Source organism: Populus alba, chromosome 5 (assembly GCF_005239225.2).
Source record: "Populus alba chromosome 5, ASM523922v2, whole genome shotgun sequence".
Taxonomy (NCBI): domain Eukaryota; kingdom Viridiplantae; phylum Streptophyta; class Magnoliopsida; order Malpighiales; family Salicaceae; genus Populus; species Populus alba.
This window is the reverse complement of record NC_133288.1, coordinates 5,671,595-5,689,914: the sequence shown is the minus strand read 5'-3', so window position 1 is coordinate 5,689,914 and position 18,320 is coordinate 5,671,595. Positions and strand designations below refer to the sequence as shown.

Here is an 18,320-nt window from a genome sequence, read left to right as displayed (position 1 = left end):
AAAAAGATTTTATAGTCTCGTCTTTCTCCATGCCAAGTTGCCAACTATATACAGAATTAATCTATGAATGACAAAACTTCTTGTCATAATTATCAGATTTCAATGTAAAGTTCTCTGTATTTTCATTGATCCTGAAAGGAAGAATTCAATCCTATAAATACATGTAAATAATCCCTAATTTGTAGTCTATAATCCCTGATTTGTAGTCTATAATAAATACAATAAATACAATATATTCTGTTACAATTTGGTTGCCATATATTGTTGATATTCTTGCCATATACATTGACATCCCCCCTCAAATTGATGCTGGTCGATCAAGAAGCATCAATTTGTCAATCATGAGTTGATGTCGAGGCCGAGACAAGGCCTTCGTAAAGACATCAGCGGTCTGATGCTCGGTGGAAATATGAGGTAGTGTAAGAATATTATGATCAAGAGCTTCACGAATATAGTGACAATCGACTTCAATATGTTTGGTGCGTTCATGAAACACAGGATTAGTAGCAATCTGAATAGCACTTGTGTTATCAGCATGAAGAGGTGTAGGAGTGTGCTGAGGAAAACCAAGTTCACGTAGCAAACCCTGGAGCCACACAATTTCAGAACATGCGGAGGACATAGCTCGATACTCAGATTCTGTGGAAGATTTTGAGATTCGGTCTTGCTTTTTGCTTTTCCATGAAATTAAAGTATTTCCAAGAAACATACACTACCCAGTAACAGACCGACGTGTATCCATGCACCCTGCCCAATCTGCATCACTATAACCTGTTAATTGTAATGAATTATCAGCAGGAAAAAATAATCCTCGCCCAGATGTGCCTTTAAGATAGCGAAGAATTCTTCGAACAGCAGCTAAATGAGGTTGACGAGGAGCCTGTAGAAACTGACTGACTTGTTGTACTGCAAAAGAAATATCTGGCCGAGTAATGGTTAGATAATTCAAACTGCCCACTAATTGCCGATATATGGAGGGATCAGGTAACAGGTCACCATCATTCTGACAAAGCTTTAAATTAAGCTCAAGACGTGTAAGAACGCTATTCCCTGATTCAAGACCGCCCAAGAGAAGAATCTCTTGGGTGTATTTGTGCTGATGTAGAGAAATCCCATTAGACATAGAGTGCACCTGGAGACCAAGGAAATAGTGAAGATGTCCCAGATCCTTCATATGAAACTCACTATTAAGAGAACGCTGTAAATCCTCAATGAGTGGAATGTCAGATCCTGTAATGATAATATCATCCACATATACCAGAAGAGCAACAATACCAGTAGTAGTTTGCTGAAGAAACAGAGAGGAATTATATTGGCTCTGAATAAATTTAAGTTTCAGAAGAGTAGTGCGAAATTTTTCAAACCATGCCCGGGGTGCCTGTTTTAGACCATACAGGGACCGTTTCAACCAGCAGACTTTATCAGATGGGTGAGTAAACATACCAGGAGGAGGAGTCATATAAATATTCTCTTTCAGATCTCCATGTAAAAATGCATTTTTTACATCCATTTGACGAAGTGGCCATCTCTTGGAAGCAGCAATTGCCATAATGGTGCGTATGGTAGTCATTTTAGCCACAGGTGCAAAAGTCTCCTCATAATTAATACCATATGCCTGACAATTTCCAAGAGCCACCAACCGTGCTTTATATCGTTCCACAGATCCATCAGGTTGGAATTTAATAGTGTATACCCATTTGCAGCCAATAGGTTTAATACTGGTAGGACAAGAAACAATATCCCATGTGTGATTATCCTGAAGAGCCTGAAGTTCCTCTTTCATGGCCTGTTGCCAACATTCTTGGGTACAAGCCTGCGCATAAGTCTTAGGCACAAAAGTACTATCAATAGTGGTTGTTGAGTATCCATACATGTTTGGGGCACGTGAAACTCTAGTTGATCGTCTTAGTTGAGTGGAATGATCAGATGTCGGTTCCGTGTCCGGAAGGGGCAAAGTGGATGGTGGATGACGTCTTTGATATACAATTCCTGGCTTAAAACGTTCAAAGATATAAGATGGACTATCATCATCAAATGTAGGAAGTTGGATAGGAGTGGATTCTGTAGAAGGACAAGACGGGAAAAAATTCTGATTTTCAAAGAAAATCACATTTCGAGAGATACGAATTTTATGAGCATTTGCATCATAACATACAAACCCTTTATGAGAATTACTATATCATAGAAAAGCACAACGAGCAGCTTGGGCTGAGAGTTTATTACGTTCAGTAAATGGTAAGTGAACAAAACAAACACACCCAAAAACATGGAGAGAATCATACTCAGGAAGAACACCAAATAAAATAGAGTATGGAGATGCAAAGTTTAGAACTTGAGAAGGCAAACGATTGATTAGATGAACGGCTGTGGATAGAGCTTCTACCCAAAATCGAGTAGGTACTGAAGAATCAATTAATAAAGTGCGAACAACATCTAAAAGATGACGATTATTACGCTCAGCAAGTCCATTTTGTTGAGGAGTGTAAGGACAAGATCTTTGAGAGAGAATCCCTTTGTTTTTGAGATATTCTTGAAATTCTTTGGACACATATTCCCCCCCAGAGTCAGAACGAAGTATTTTAATATGAGCAGAAAATTGATTTTCAACAAATACTACGAAAGTCTGAAATGTTGAGAATACATCAGCTTTAGATCGGAGAAAATATATCCAAGTGAAACGACTGAAATCATCAATAAACGTGACAAAATATTTATACTGAGCATGAGAGATAACAGGACTTATACCCCATACATCAGTATGAATAATTTCAAAACATTTAGAAGCACGACTACCATGTGAAGGAAATGATAATGCTTTGCTTTTACCCAATTTGCAAGAACTACAGTTCAAAAATTCTGTGGAAAAAGAATTTTTATTCCCCAAATATCCATGTTTCATAAGATGAGTCAATACATTAGAATTGGGATGTCCCAATTTCTTATGCCAAAAATGAGGATTATTAATGACAGTAGAATAAGCACAAGAATTAATACTAGGAATAGAAAATTGTATTGGAAATAAACGTCCCACTTTAGGCCCCTTCGCGATCACCTTCCCCGACACTTGATCCTGCACACAACAACCATGACGATTAAAGAGAATTTCACAGTTATTTTCTACCATTTGACCAACAGAGAGTAAACTTGTTGATAATTTCGGTGACACAAAAATATTGTTGAAATAAGACCCCAAATTACCAATTGATAAAATCGGCAGATTATCACCATTTGCAACCTGTATATGTTGATTACCCATGTATTTTCGCACATTACACAAACCATTTTTACTGCTGGTCATATGATTCGACGCTGCCGAATCCATTAACCACGGTTTATTATATGCCGAATCCAAAGAAATGTTAAGTTTATTACCATAAATTTCAAGTGCAGAGAAGGCAGAGATGATCATCTGCTGCACCATCTCGGGAGTGATCGTGCCCGACGAAGAGCTCACCGACGATGAAGATTCTGGTGCCAACGGTGAGGACATGGCTGCGGCAGCCATAGAAGTAGCCCCCAATTTTAACTGCACAGTAAACCCTTGGCGATTCTGTGGTCGCAGACGACACTCCCTGATTACATGCCCCTTCTTCTTACAATAATTGCAGAATTTCTTACTGTAATTTCTGGCAATGTGCCCTAACTCCTTGCAATTGAAACACTGCACGCTCCCACCCCTCTGTCGTCCCCTTCCTTGAGCCATGTAAGCCACATTTATCTCGGTGACAGTGTCCTGGGTCAACTCGTGTTGAGTGGCGAGTCGTTGTTCTTCCCGTAACAGTTCCCCCAAACATTCATCCAAGGTGGGTACTGGACTTCGGTTGATCAAGCTAGCTCTCACAGCCTCAAATTCTGGCCGGAGCTTCATCAAGAACTGGTCCCTCTGGCTCTCGGCATAAACAAGGTATAGTGCTTCTAAACTATCCTTCGGTATTTTAGAGTAAATTATGCCAGTATATTCACTCCATAGGTTTAGAAATCCAGCATAGAATTGTTCAATTGAAAGATTACCTTGTTTGTAATTGGCAATACCCATTTCGACCTGAAATTTTTGAGCCGAATTGTTCTGGGAATAAATGCGTCTGAAATAGTCCCAAATCTCCTTCCCTGTGCTAAACGATCGAAGATTGTTGATAATATGGGGTTCAACAGACCCCAGTATCCAGGAGACAATTTTCGCATCCTTGGTAGTCCATATACCCAGCTCCTGTGGTTCGGTTGGTGCTGGTGAAGATCCATCAAGATGCCCCCATAATTCCTTCCCTTTAACAAACATACGAAACTGAAACTCCCAACTGGCATAGTTTTTGCCATTGAATCGAGTAAGAAAAGCCTCTCCAGACATCCTAGGAATCTCAAGAAAAATATCACCAAATACTGATGAATTCAGTCTATAGACTTAAGAAAAGAACAAAAGATCTAGATTAGAGAATAACCGGCTCTGATACCATGTCACAATTATCAGATTTCAATGTAAAGTTCTCTGTATTTTCATTGATCCTGAAAGGAAGAATTCAGTCCTATAAATACATGTAAATAATCCCTAATTTGTAGTCTATAATCCCTGATTTGTAGTCTATAATAAATACAATAAATACAATATATTTTGTTACAATTTGGTTGCCATATATTGTTGATATTCTTGCCATATACATTGACACTTCTGTGACCCAATACCTTTGTACTTGGAAGGGTCAAATTAAGATATATATCCACCCTTTCATGATTCACAAGAGCTTATTTTAAATTCAATGCAATCTCATGTGATTCACTTCTTATTTCATGACATTATTAAATTTCCCTTGCAAATATTGCAACTAGGGTTTTGGTGGGCTATATTCTCCGCACTGCACATTTTTTTATACATGGAAGCAGCTTCCTCGAAAGCAAATGCCACCGTCCCTCCAATATCCTTGCATGCATCTATATATACCACTCCATCACCCATAGCTTCCCCTCACCAAATAAATCAAAAACAAACCAAAGCTTCTCTTCTCAAGATAACCAATTACTCACCCTCTCTCTTTCTTAAAATGGGTGCTGCTACTGAAGGTATCGCGAGTACTTGTCTTGGCATTGAAATAGAAATCTTTCAAGCAAAAAATATAGAGCTCAAGTCCCATGGGAGCCTTTTTGTTAGATACTATCTCTCTGCAGGAAAGAACAAAAGAATCCAACTGAAGAGCCGAGATATCTCCTCGAAGTCCAACCTCTTTTGGAACGAGTCCTTCTCATTGGAGTGTATAGGCACTGAAGACTCCATCAACAACCTAAAGCAAGAGACTGTAGTTTTCGAGCTCAGATGGAGAAACACAAATCCAATCCTTGCTAAAATAGGAGGGTCACAACTCCTAGGTAGAGCTGAGGTTCCATGGAAAACAGTTCTCGAATCACCAAATTTGGAGATGGAAAGGTGGGTTATGTTGGTTCCAAAGAAGGGTAGTGTTCCTGACGACGTCAAGCCTCCTTCAGTGCAAATAGCAATGAGAGCTAGAGTTCCGGAAATGGCAGAGATGGAGAAGAAGAACAGGAGAGATGGCAGGTTGAGGAAGAGGGATGGATGTGGTTGTTGCAAGGATAGTGGGTGCAGATGTGAAGATTATGAAATTCTTGCCCTAGCGGTTGCTTTGGAAGCACTATAAGCACCAATGGTCGGCAAATTAAGTACCCACTGCTTAGCTGGCGTCGACATTTCTTCTTACTTGCTTTTCATGATTGTTTGATTGGGCATGTGGAGATTTTGTCATGCATGGTAGTCATGAATGTATGTATATGCATGATGATCAAGATATTGAAATTAAATTTATTGGACTCTTCAAAACACTTGTGCTCTTGTAATTAACTCTTTAATTATGGTCTATTAATTTGTATTTACGTAAGTGCTAACTTTACAGTACAGGAACTGCTGTATGTTGTGATGCATAATTTCTATGTGTGTATAGAAGGTGTATCTTAACTGAGAAACTTTGACCAAGAAAATTAAAAATGGTGGATATTTATAACTTCAAAACATTCAATAATCCTAATAATTTCTGTTTGGTTCTGAAAGGAAGATGAGGAGAAGGGACAAGGCAAAAAGCCAAAGACCAGCTCGAAACAAAGAACAGCATTGATTGAAAGAGACCGAGAAAATACAACTGACAAAGGCTTAATTTTTATTTTTTTTATTTTTTTATTCTTTAACTAGTCCGGTGGGGCCTACACTGCAAGTTCACCTTTTATTTTTATAAAAAAATTGGGTCCTAACACTAACGAGACCTAAAATTATTTGGAGTCCATTTTAAATCATGTACAACCAATGACTCTGTGCTATTTTGGATTCTACCCCATGCTGACCCAAAGATAATTAAGTCTTGGTCCAGGCCAAGCACCACATGTGCCCACTAAATAATATAGTTCACAATGAAAGTATTAACGATACTCGTACTTCAATATAGAACAATGCAATTCATAATAAATTCACCATAATAATCCATATTTGAATAAAATACTAATAAATTTTAGTTATAGTTAATATGACTTCAATAACTTTTTATTTCGTGATCATTTCATATATTTCCCAATTTATTCTTATTAAGTTTAAACATTATCTTTTTATTTTTCAATTAAATCCATTTCCGATCCACCGAAAACATGAAATGATGAGACGATGGACCCAAAGAATTGAATTGGAAAGAAAGAAAGAGGGTCAAACACCAACAAACACCCACACCTTCTTCTTTGTTTAATATTATATTACGTTTCATAACAAGAGTCGACCGTTGAGAACGGGTGATCAAGGGACCGATCAAGTAGGTGCGTTATTACAGGAGGATCGTTGACAAAAGGATCCATGATCGAGTCCCTTGATCCAAGGGTTCTCCTTGTTTGTCTCACCCAACTTAAGGAGAAATAGAGTTTTCCTCTTAGAAAAACATTACTTGATGGTAAAATGGCAAGTCTCTTGCATCTTGACTGTTACTACTAAGAGTTAGGAGTGTTATTCTTAAAGGAAACATTTTCAACTCAAGCAAGATAAAAACCTGTGTTCCTTTTCTCTTCAAAATAGAAGAGGAAAATAACATTTTATACGGGAGATCAATGTTGTCCAGGTACAATATAATTTGTTTTCCTAAACCACATGTATTGCACCAACTAATCATAGTTTTCAGATTTGATTTAATAGCCGGTCCAGTTCAAGACATAGATTTTAGATTTTAACTGAATTACCGGGTTTTGACCAGATCATCTGAATTAATTTTTTTAAAAATCAAAACGACGTCGTTTTAATAAAGAAAAAAACAAAAGTCATCGGGTTAACCGGATCACACCAGGTTTTTCCTTTCTCTATTTTTTTTTTTCAACTCGACCCGATTCCAGTCCAAAAAAAAAAGTCATTGGGTCAACCGGGTCACACCAGATTTTTCCTTCCTCTATTTTTTCTTCAATCCGACCTGGTTCCGATCCTGGTTAGGCCGATTCCCGGGTCGGCCCACTGAGCCAGATCGGGTTTTAAAACTATGATTCAAATTTGATCAAAAACTTCAATTATGTTTTTGAAAAACAAATAATTTTTTTTTTTTAAATTAATATTTTAGATATTTTTAAATTATTTTGATATTATGATGTTAAAATAAATTTTAAAAAATAAAATAATATTTTTAAAAACAATCCCTGTTAAAATCTCAAATACGCTGCTCTTTAGTCTTTGTAGTGGAACCTCGGATGATTATTCACAAGTACAGGCTTTAGTATTAAAAACAAGTTAAAATCGAGTAAAAAAGTATGAATACAACTAGTTAATAGTAATAGGTAACACTGTTTAAATTTTTCGAAACGTGCAAGAAGAGTCAAAGTTATAGAAGACAGCTAGTTGTCCGTCCGTTCGTGCGGGCCAAACAAATTTGTTTAATGTTAAAACAGTAATAGGTAAAAAAAATCAAGTCTTAAATCATTAGTTAAATTAATAATATAAATATTTATAAAAAATAAAAATAAAAACAACAAAAAAATCAACATGAAAAAAACCTGAAAAAAAAAATCAAACTTGAAAAAAAAACATCAGCTTAAAAAAAAAAAAAGAGAAATTAGGCAAACCTACTAAACTTAGTCTAATATAAAAAAACTTGTAACTTGTTAAATCATGAATTTATGTTCTATCAACAAGCTTAAATGTCATCTAATTTAATTTTAAAAGATAAAATTGTTTAAAAATTATTAATAAAAAAATTGCAAAAAAAAAAGAATAACAAAAAAAAAAAAGAGAAAAGAATGGGGCTAAAATATGATAGGAAAAAAAACTATTATCGCATACAAAAAAAAATCAATTAAAAAAATCATGATTAAAAATTATAGGGAGTGAAATTAAATATCATTTGTAACATGATAGATTATTTATATATTAAAAAAATAGTATTAAAACTGAAAAAAACAACAAAAAAAAGTTTAAAAAAATAAGACAACATCAATTTAGAAAAAAGAGAAAAAATAGGAAACCTCTTAAACTTGATTTAATATCTAAAATTCGTATCTCATGAAATGTTTTACCTAGATTCAATTAAGAAGCACAATTCTCAATCAATTTAATTTCAAATAATGAGATCGGAAGAAAAATATTAATAAAAAAAACTTGCAAAAATAATTAAAAAATGATGATAAAATTTGATAGAAAAAAACTCAAGGAAGATGCAATCTAATAAAATAAATAAAAAATAATTCTAAATAAAATAAATATCAATTAAAAGAATAAGCATCAAATTTTAAAGATTAAAAAATCACGAGGGGTGAAATTGGAAGCATTTGTAAAAACATGGCTAACATAGACAAGTATTTTAAAACGTGGTTAAATCTTAGAAAGCTCGCAATCCATGAAACTCTGGATCTGGGTTCTATTAAGAAAATTATTATAAGCCAGTTTAAAAATATAAATTTTAAAAACTTCTCAAGGCAAAAAAAAGGATAACTAAAAAAGCATTAAGCGAACCCGATAGCCAACCCGGATCAACAAATTAAACACATTATTTAGACATGAAATTAAGATGACTCTATAAATATGAAGAAAAAAAAACACTACCAAAATAAAATATTACAAAAAATGCTTTTAAAAATGACAAAAGTCAACTCAAGCTAAACCTAGAAAAAAAAATATTCTTATTCAAACAAATATCGAGGAGTGAAATTGAAAAAAAAATCAATCAAAAAAATAATGCAAAACAAAAAAAATTAAAAGAATCAAGACTAAATTGAACATAAAAATTAAATGAAATTAAATGTTAAGGGATAAATCAATTGAAATTAAATGTTTAGGGATTGAATTGTAAAAAAAAAATCCATTAAGAAAATAATTTTAAAAAAATAAAAATTAAAAGAATTATCACTAAATTTGACATAAAAATTAAATAAATATAAATGCCTAGGGGAGGAATTAAAAAAAAATCAATCAAGAAAAATGATTCAAAACAAAATAAAGAGTAATTAAAAGAATAAGGAGCAAATTTGAAAACAAATCCAAAAAATCAAATTACTAGGGATGAAATTGAAAATCAAATCTAATTAAAATAATCAATTTAAATAAAACAATTACAAAAAAGAAGACCGAATCAAAAGAAAAATAAATAAATTAAAAGGCTGATATGATTTCTTGCATGATCAGCATGCAATCGAAGAAAAAAAAAATGTAATTTTGTGTCAAACCACCATACACATACCACTCAGAGAAAGAGAGAATGCCGAGAAGAATCAAATGCTACGGTGGAATCATAATTACAACCACTAGAGCCAGTCGCTAGAAGGCAATGGAGCGGCTGATGCATGCGAGACACACATAAGCAACTTTTTTTTATTTATTATTTGTACAAAACCAAAAATGCCCTTAGAACTAAATAATAATAACAAACAAACCATGATGAAATTACAACTAAACTCCTGAAGTCAAGGCTAAAAAATCCAAATAATAAGGGTAATGTAGTAATTATATTGTTCTATCAAATATGAAAATACAAAAATACTCTTCTATAAAAGGTATTGAATTATTTTATTCAATGGTTATATTAGTAATTTTATTGTGTATTAAAAAATATAATTACTAAAATAACCCTGCATTGCCTTCAAACAACATTTATATCATAATGAAAAGATGATTTTACCTTAGAAATAAAGACAAAAAATAAAATGATTAATAAACAAAATAAGATAGAGGATTATTAATTATTATTTTTATAATGATTGAAGTAAGAAAGTTACGGAGTAAATAGTAAACACAATTATTGAAGTATCTATAATAATCATGATAGTTTTTTTTTTTTGAAAAAAAAGACCTATAATTATATAATTATTATAATAGCGAAAGATTATTATTTAATTAAAACAAAATACCTTATTATTACTCCTCCAATAATAATGATTATAACGTTATTATATAACGGCAATGATCGTTTTATTACAAACAACTGGTAAATAACGAATTAATAACATTTAACTTGCGAAATTGAGTTTTTTATATATTTTTATTACTGCATTCACAACAACGATAATCGTGATTATGATCGTTATTTTATATCCATGAAAGATCATGATCCACGATCCACAATCCAAGCCTCGCCAAAAAATACCTACAGACATCCACCAAATTGAGATTGAAAGGTTGAAATTGAAAAGATTTTAAGAAATAGGTACTAAAGTGGAACATTTCAAAAACCTTAGGGATATATATTTACCTCTAAAGAATTATGGATGACTTGAAAAAGAAATAAAATTTGAAATATATCTCTTAAATATCTATCAGAACAGACACATGCACTCACTCTCACTGACAGTTTGTCAAAAGAGCTAAAACAAGAATAAATGGAGAGAAATGCAGCCGTGCGGAAACCACACACTTCCACCGCCGATCTGCTGACGTGGAAGGTGTCTCCTCCTTCTGCCACTCCTCCTTCCGCCTCTTCCCACCGCCCCCACCAGGTACCACGCTATCTTTTATTATTATTACATAAAATAGTCAATTTTTCCCTCTGTATCTGAATTTGTTATGCATTATTTCACAGCCGTCTGATAAAATCAGTAAAGTGCTGTTTGGAGGTCAGGTTTCTCAAGAAGAAGCAGAGAGTCTCATGAAGAAGTAAAGATTCCCCCTTTGTCTCCTTCGATATATATATATATATATATATATATATATATATATATATATATATATATATATTTGTGTTTTAAGTTTTAAGATTTTTTAGTTTTCTGTTTTATTAAATATAAAATGTTTTGTGAAAAATTGTTCATTTTTATTATTATTATTTCCCCCCTTTCTCTATTGGAATCGGATCATGGCTGCATTTTCTGTTCTGTGGTTGTTAATGACTATAATAAGCAATTAAATTGAAAGTTTTGAAGAAAGGAAAAAAATTGATTGACAGGTTTTGAAGAGTAACTTCGTTAATGAAATGGCTTAGTTTCTTTTTGTAAAGATAGTTAATGTGATAACAGATATGGCAATTGATTTAATTTTTTATAGATAAAACTTTTTGCTTTCTGTCTAAATAGAAAAAGAAAATGGTTGGTGGTGAACTTTTGTAGGTAGTTATAGTTAATTTCTTTGTGGGGGCTCATGAACGGCTCAGATCATATGCATCCCTACACTTAGGTATGGTGGTTCTTCAATATGATATAGAGTCCTTATCAGGTTATGATCAAGTTGTTAGATACTTGAATATGGAACTCCTCGTTGTTAAAACTAATCAACTTTTAAGTTTAGGCGATTCTTCAGTGCAAACAATTTGATATTTTTACTTGTTTTAATTGAATCGTACTAAGTACTTCGATGATTGATTTCACATGTGCATTTGCAATTTGTCTAAATTGATTGGCATGGTCTTATTATTCTAGAAAGGTAGATCGGTCTGTTTTTTGGCAGACGATTTAGTTTTGACTTTCAAGCAAATTAACACCTGCCTTAACATACAGCACAACAATATTTTCCGTGCTCCTAATGGGTTTCCAACTTAGCAACCTTCAAACTTTGCATACAACGGTTATTTTATAAATCAATGTCAGTTTTTCATGGGTGCTTTCTCTGAGCCATCTGAATCATTCCCTTCATTTTTTTTTGTAGAAAGCCATGTTCAGGATATAAATTAAATGAGATGAGTGGCAGTAGCATATTTAATGGTCAAGATGGTGAATCTGAATCTGGTGGTGCTAATCCTAATAACAGAACCACAGTGCGTGTTTATCAGGTACTTATTTAGTGATCTTTATTAAGAAAATTCATTATCACCATTTGTAATCACTTGTGCAGCAAAGATCAATATTGATGGCTATTCTCCTTTTTTCTTTGCAATTATTGGATTTTCAGCAAGCAGTGACTGGAATGAGCCAAATATCATTTAGTGTTGACGAGAGCATCTCCCTTAAGAAGCCTACCTCTATCCCAGAAGTGGCAAAGCAGCGTGAGTTAAGCGGGACAATGCAAAATGATGCGGACATGAAGAGCAAGAGGCAAACATCAAATGCTAAATTCAAGGAGATTAGTGGGCATGACATTTTTTCCCCTCCTGATGAAATTGTTCCTCGGTCACTGGCTGGTGCACACTCCTTGGAAACTAAAGAAAACAAAGACATCTGGGAACCTGCACCTCAAAACATTCACACATCCATCAAAGTTTCAAATGTGAGTCTCTGCATCATGTGTTGTATAAAAAAATTTCTTGTGTTTGTTTGTTTGTTTATGGGTTGATATTCTATTTCTAGTAGGAAGGTAGTGTCATGTTGTTGCATTCTACGTACCTTTATGGGGTCTTTGAGCCAAATGTTGAGTTATGAAGTGGTCATTACCATCAGTGAGGTCCATCTATAGAAATAGTGACTTGATAGAAGCCTCCCTACCATGTGTTGATTTACAACGAACTAGTAAAATGCAAATTGTCAATAGAAGCGCAGCTCAGTTCTCTCATGCTTGTTAAATGCTGCAAGAGTTTCCCACCATGACTAGGTATGTTACCTTATAATGCATCGTTTCAAGTGTTCTTATATCATAGAAGATTTCCGATGTTTGTCATTTCTAGAGTTTTTATTCTGGCACGGAATCTATTGGATGCTAAGTTGCTCTATGTTTTATCCTTTTTTATCTCCTGTCTGAATTTTTGTTTTCTGTTGACCAATAAAACATGAATACAGTCTTCTATATACTCCGTAAATATGAATATATTCATCTCAAAAGTCCAATCATCTTCAAGCATCATGTTGGAAGGCACGTGTGCTTCTTAATTCTAATCCTAATAACTAGGGTCCCATATCTGTAGTTGTTTTATTGGTAAGTGCAAAATTCAACTTTGGTTTCCTTGATGCATGTGCTTGTTGAAACTATCCTGACTTCTCTGTGGATATGCGGTGATCTTTGGTTTTAGCTAATTAATCCCCATTGAATTTTGGCCGTAACTTCTATAGCCTGCTGGAGGTCAGAGTAATATCCTGTTTGGTGAAGAACCAGTCATGAAGACAGCAAAGAAAATACACGACCAGAAGTTTCATGAGCTGACCGGCAATGATATTTTCAAGGGAGATGTTCCTCCTGGATCTGCTGAAAAACCACTAAGCACGGCAAAACTGAAAGAAATGAGTGGCAGTGACATCTTTGCTGATGGAAAAGCAGCATCCAGAGATTATCTTGGTGGTGTCCGCAAGCCCCCTGGCGGTGAGAGCAGCATTGCGTTGGTATAATAGTGCACCAATCAAGCTGCATGATGAGAGGATTCTTATCCCTATATGAGTGCTTTGTTCTGACTGATGACGTGCCTTTTAGGGTAATGAATCAGTGTAATATAGTTTTTAACCTTAGATGGCCGATTGAGTGCTTTCAATCTTCTTCTGTCTCAACTGTGTGCTGCGTCAAGACTACTCGTCTGCCAAAATTCCCAAATAAAAATGAAGCTCACTTCCAAATTATAATCGTAGCTGAAGAAGACAATCTCTTACTGATGGCACTGTCAACAAATATAGCAGAGTAATTGTTCCATTGAAGCCTTTTTCATAGACTCGATCTATATGAATCAAAACAGTTGTACTAGCCACCTGCACTTCGTCACGGGCTGGTGGGTTCTCTTGGTTCCTGAGATTACAAGAGAACTTTTCTTACTTCTCCTTTTTTAATAATAATTAGAAACTTTATCTTTAAAATTAGTATATAATAAATCTATTTTGGTTTATCGACGATTCTAGATTTATGGGTTTGTGAACATCATAGTCAAGAAAATCATACCAGCTCAATGACTCAACCTGGAACCCGGTGGAAATAGAGTATAAGTTCGGTCAAATTGATTTAATATGTTTTGATTAAAAATTTAAATGACTTTAACTTGATCAAAAATTGACTTTAATTTAGAAAAAACCTTGTTAAAAATTATTGATTTATTTTTAAAAAAAAAAAAACTGTTATTTTGATTTTTTTAAAAAAATAAAGGTTAATCTGAAAAAAAATTTGTTATTTCTAGTATACATGTTTGTATTTCTATTTATGTTTTATTAATTTCAATAAACGAGTAGTAGACACAAACATATAAATATATCATTTTACAAGATCAAATATTTTGATTTGAATTTCTCTCTTAATTTTTTCAATGATTTTTTATTTTATTTATTTACATAAATAATTATCAATTTATTTGTTTATTTGATTAGATATGATAAACTTTTTGATATATAATAAATCATATCAAGTATACATAGGTTTATAACCCGTGACAAACCACGGGTTAAATAGCTAGTGACATGTTGTAGAAAGCAACAGTCAACACTCATATACCAAGATATGAAACACCAACCTCGTCCATTTCAAAGATTTATTAAGCCAGCAGAGATGCACAGAACATTTCAGGAAGATACTCAAAATAAGCAATACAAAGAAGTAAAGATGATAGCTCACGTCAGGAAGATGGTGTCCGGCAAAAGCAACACAAACAACATGCATACAAAGCACAACTCTTCCGCATCCACAAGAAATGGCTCAAGCATCTCCATGGCCAATCAAGGCAAGAAGCATTCGCTCATAATCTCCAGAAGCCTCTCCAGCAATGTCATGATCAAGAGTAACACTATTTCGGCGATGGTATTCCTCCTTAATACGTTCCATGTCAACCTCTGCCCTGGTGGTTACAACTCTAGTAAGAGCCCATTCATCTGTCCCTATCTTCTTGATGGCCAGCCGCAGAAGCTTCTCAAAGTATTTTTCAGGGTAGGTCAAGCACTTAATTGTTGCTCTCAGTAATTTAAGGAACTCGTTATCGGCATCTTCCTTCAAGTTCTGCATCCAGATTTGCCATTGTCAGTTCAAAGTGAAGCAAATTTCTAGAATACATTTAGAAAATTTATTACTTTAAGAGCTGGATAAAAACCTTGGCTTGTTATAGATATTCAGTACTTCATTGCAAATTTGTTATTTTTATTTGCCCCTTGAATAAACATTGAAATCATAATTGACCAACTCGAATTCTGCATTGAGAATGGTTACAAAGAATAACTGATAGAAGTCACATTAGATCACAATACCTTGTTGATGGCATTTCCAAATGAGTTGTTGTAGTGATTAAGTGTTGCATTAAGCTGTGCCTTACTTCTTGTAGTCAGAATCCTGATGATTTCATCATCACTGTAAGCTTTATCTGAGATCTTCTCATGAAGTATCTTAGCCTCTGATTTTGCCAGCATCGTGTTCACCTCTTCTCCCTCGTATCGGAATGCACTTACAAGGGGAACCAACAGCTGCTCATAACAATTATAAACACAGAACTAAGCGATTCAGAATTGTTATCGCTAATGAGGTACCACTAGTCTAAGAGGAGATCAATCAAAACTCAAGATTTATGTAAAAAGTACATTTGGATTCTAAGGCAAGAAAAATGAAATACTCGTACAGATTTGATTCAAACTAGCACAACTGACATGAGCTAAAATCTCCCTGACAGAATGCTTACGAGGTTCAAGTCATTACCTTGCGGAAGTCTCCAGTTGTGTGATATGCAACATCTTCCTCAAGAGATTTCTTGTAACGAGCATGGTATGCCTGCCTCGCCTTAAAAAGGTCATGTGAGGACCTAGTACAAGCTATTTCCATTAAAACCCAGTTGCTTGAAGTGAACCTCTTTGTGGCTTCATTGGCCAAATATGCATCACGCTCCGCAAGATCCAGTGTCCATAGCAATACGACCCTCTGCTTGAACAAAATTTGAGAAAAAAATATATTAGCAATCTCAATGTCAATGCAATTCTTTTCCATTGTTGCCACAAAAGAGACAAGGGCCTGCCATCAAATTAATTTTGCTAGAGAGGAAGTATCGCACTAATTAAAACTAACATATGATGGAGACTGACCTCGAAGTCACTAGAGAGTTCCTTGTCCAAATCTTTAAGGAGATCTTGCCCATAAGCTTCAGCATAAACCTGTCGGATTAAGTTGCGTTGTGCAGCGTTCCTATGAGCCAAGATGGAGATAATCAATCCCTCATTTGTACCCCATCCTGCAAACCAAAAAAGAAGAACGTTAGACCAATACATTTAGTGCAAGAAGAGGACAATACATCAAAGAAAAACGGATAAAGATCTGTTTTTTTATGTCCTAATTACAACATCAACATCAACATCAAATAATTTGCGAAGATTTAATTATCTTATACGATGATTGGTCGGTTCTCGACATCAACATCAAGAAAGTAGCTAGAAATATAATAAAGACAAATAATTTACCAGGCACAATTAATGTTATTCCACAGAAAATAATCTAGCTGTCATTTCTGCAGATCAAACTCAAGAACTTAAAATGGAGATCAGTATAGAGATCAAACACTGAACAAAATATCTGCAGGATCACATACCACTCATTTCATGTTAGACTCAAAAAGTCAATCTAACCCTATCTTCAAAAAAAAAAAAAACGAATCGAGATCTAAATTTCTAGCCACAGATTACCAAATTATGTAATAAAGAATGTTAGTTTACATTATGATCTGCATCTTATGGCCCATCGAGGAACACACAATCAAATCCCAACAAAGAAAGACAAAATAAACAAAGAGAAAGGATTGATCCATCATGCAAGCAAAATAACTAAGTGCAGAATTCGGAACGGAACATAAGAACCAACATGATCAAACACAAAGTATTAAAAAGAGTGATGAGTCCTTAAAGAAGAATTATAAAGGGGAGACCTTTAAAAGCTTTATTAAGCTGCTCAGCATCCTCATAGGGAGGAGGAACAGAAGCAGGAACTTTAAGGGACGCCATTGTTTTCACTCTTCACTCTGTTTTCACTCTCTGTTTTCTTGTTTGTCTAGAATCGGAAACGATGGCTGATATTATGATCTCTGAGCTTGTTTTATAGCCCATGAAAAGGAAAGAAGATTAAATAAAAGTTATTTCATTGCCAAAAATGTGGCTGAGTAAAAAAATAATCGAAATCCCCGCTCATCGTTATCTAGCTTTTCATTATTTTATCAGCGACAAAAACAATAATGAATTTGGTCACGTCATGATGATATTAGCTGGAGTAGTGCTATTATCAAGGAAAAAATGTAAAACCGATTTGTCAATTTCACCCCAAACTACAAACTGCTTTCAATTCCATCCTAATCCATCCCCAGCCACAAACAAGCTTTCAATTTCATCCTGAAATTCATCATCTCTTACAAGATGTTGCCCTTTCCTCCCCTGTGATGCACTGTATTTTGGATGAGCAAATACAACTTGATCAAACTCAATGGAGAGATAACTTGACGAGAGGAGGCATTAGACAGATGGTTACGGAACAAACTAAATTTTTATTTTTTTCTATCTTGCTTCATACTTGTAATGGACACCGTTCTAAGTGAGATTAAAATCAAAATTATCTCTTCAAGTAGCATTCCACTTTGTCTAATTCCATATGCCTAAAACTATCTTGATATTAGTTAATAAAAGTTATTAGCCTGCCCAGTTTATCCAATAAAAAGTTAATTTTAAAATTTTCAAAAATTCTCTCACAAACATCACTATTCATTATTATATGGGTGAATTCAGATCTTGGACAAATTTTGAATGATTTTTGTTGCAATTTGGATTGTTCAATGGTTGTATTAGATCTCATTTAGTAGTGTATTCGAACCTTTTTTTTTTTTTTAATTATTTTTTAATAGTTTATTTATTTTTAAATAAAAAATATTTTAAAAAAATAATCTCTATCATATTATTAAAAATGCTCTTAGTTTGATGATAATAACAATTGCATGCCATGTTATATTATGAAAAGATTTCAATTTAGGATTAAGGTGAAATTTTTTTTTTGGTTTTAGAATTGAATTGAAAAATAATACACATATATGTTTATA

The 18,320-nt window shown here is 34.0% G+C and overlaps 3 protein-coding genes across 3 annotated transcripts; 2 read left to right on the top strand and 1 right to left on the bottom strand.

Moving 5' to 3' along the window:
* The first annotated feature begins 4,671 nt into the window (after positions 1-4,671).
* LOC118031625 (uncharacterized) lies at positions 4,672-6,088 on the top strand. Its single transcript, XM_035036110.2, has one exon. It carries the CDS (start codon positions 4,752-4,754, stop codon positions 5,640-5,642), a length of 891 nt encoding a protein of 296 aa, XP_034892001.1. The 5' UTR covers positions 4,672-4,751; the 3' UTR covers positions 5,643-6,088.
* A 4,679-nt stretch (positions 6,089-10,767) lies between these two features.
* LOC118031616 (uncharacterized) lies at positions 10,768-13,917 on the top strand. The gene is made up of 5 exons (XM_035036096.2): positions 10,768-10,938; positions 11,022-11,095; positions 12,080-12,203; positions 12,323-12,637; positions 13,414-13,917. The coding sequence occupies exons 1-5, from the start codon at positions 10,822-10,824 to the stop codon at positions 13,684-13,686; spliced, it is 903 nt and encodes a 300-aa protein (XP_034891987.1). The 5' UTR covers positions 10,768-10,821; the 3' UTR covers positions 13,687-13,917.
* An 857-nt stretch (positions 13,918-14,774) lies between these two features.
* LOC118031607 (annexin D2) lies at positions 14,775-17,437 on the bottom strand. The gene is made up of 5 exons (XM_035036084.2): positions 17,166-17,437; positions 16,333-16,478; positions 15,953-16,171; positions 15,511-15,723; positions 14,775-15,265 (listed from the first exon to the last, which is right to left on the bottom strand). The coding sequence occupies exons 1-5, from the start codon at positions 17,239-17,241 to the stop codon at positions 14,969-14,971; spliced, it is 951 nt and encodes a 316-aa protein (XP_034891975.1). The 5' UTR covers positions 17,242-17,437; the 3' UTR covers positions 14,775-14,968.
* Positions 17,438-18,320: the final 883 nt, after the last annotated feature.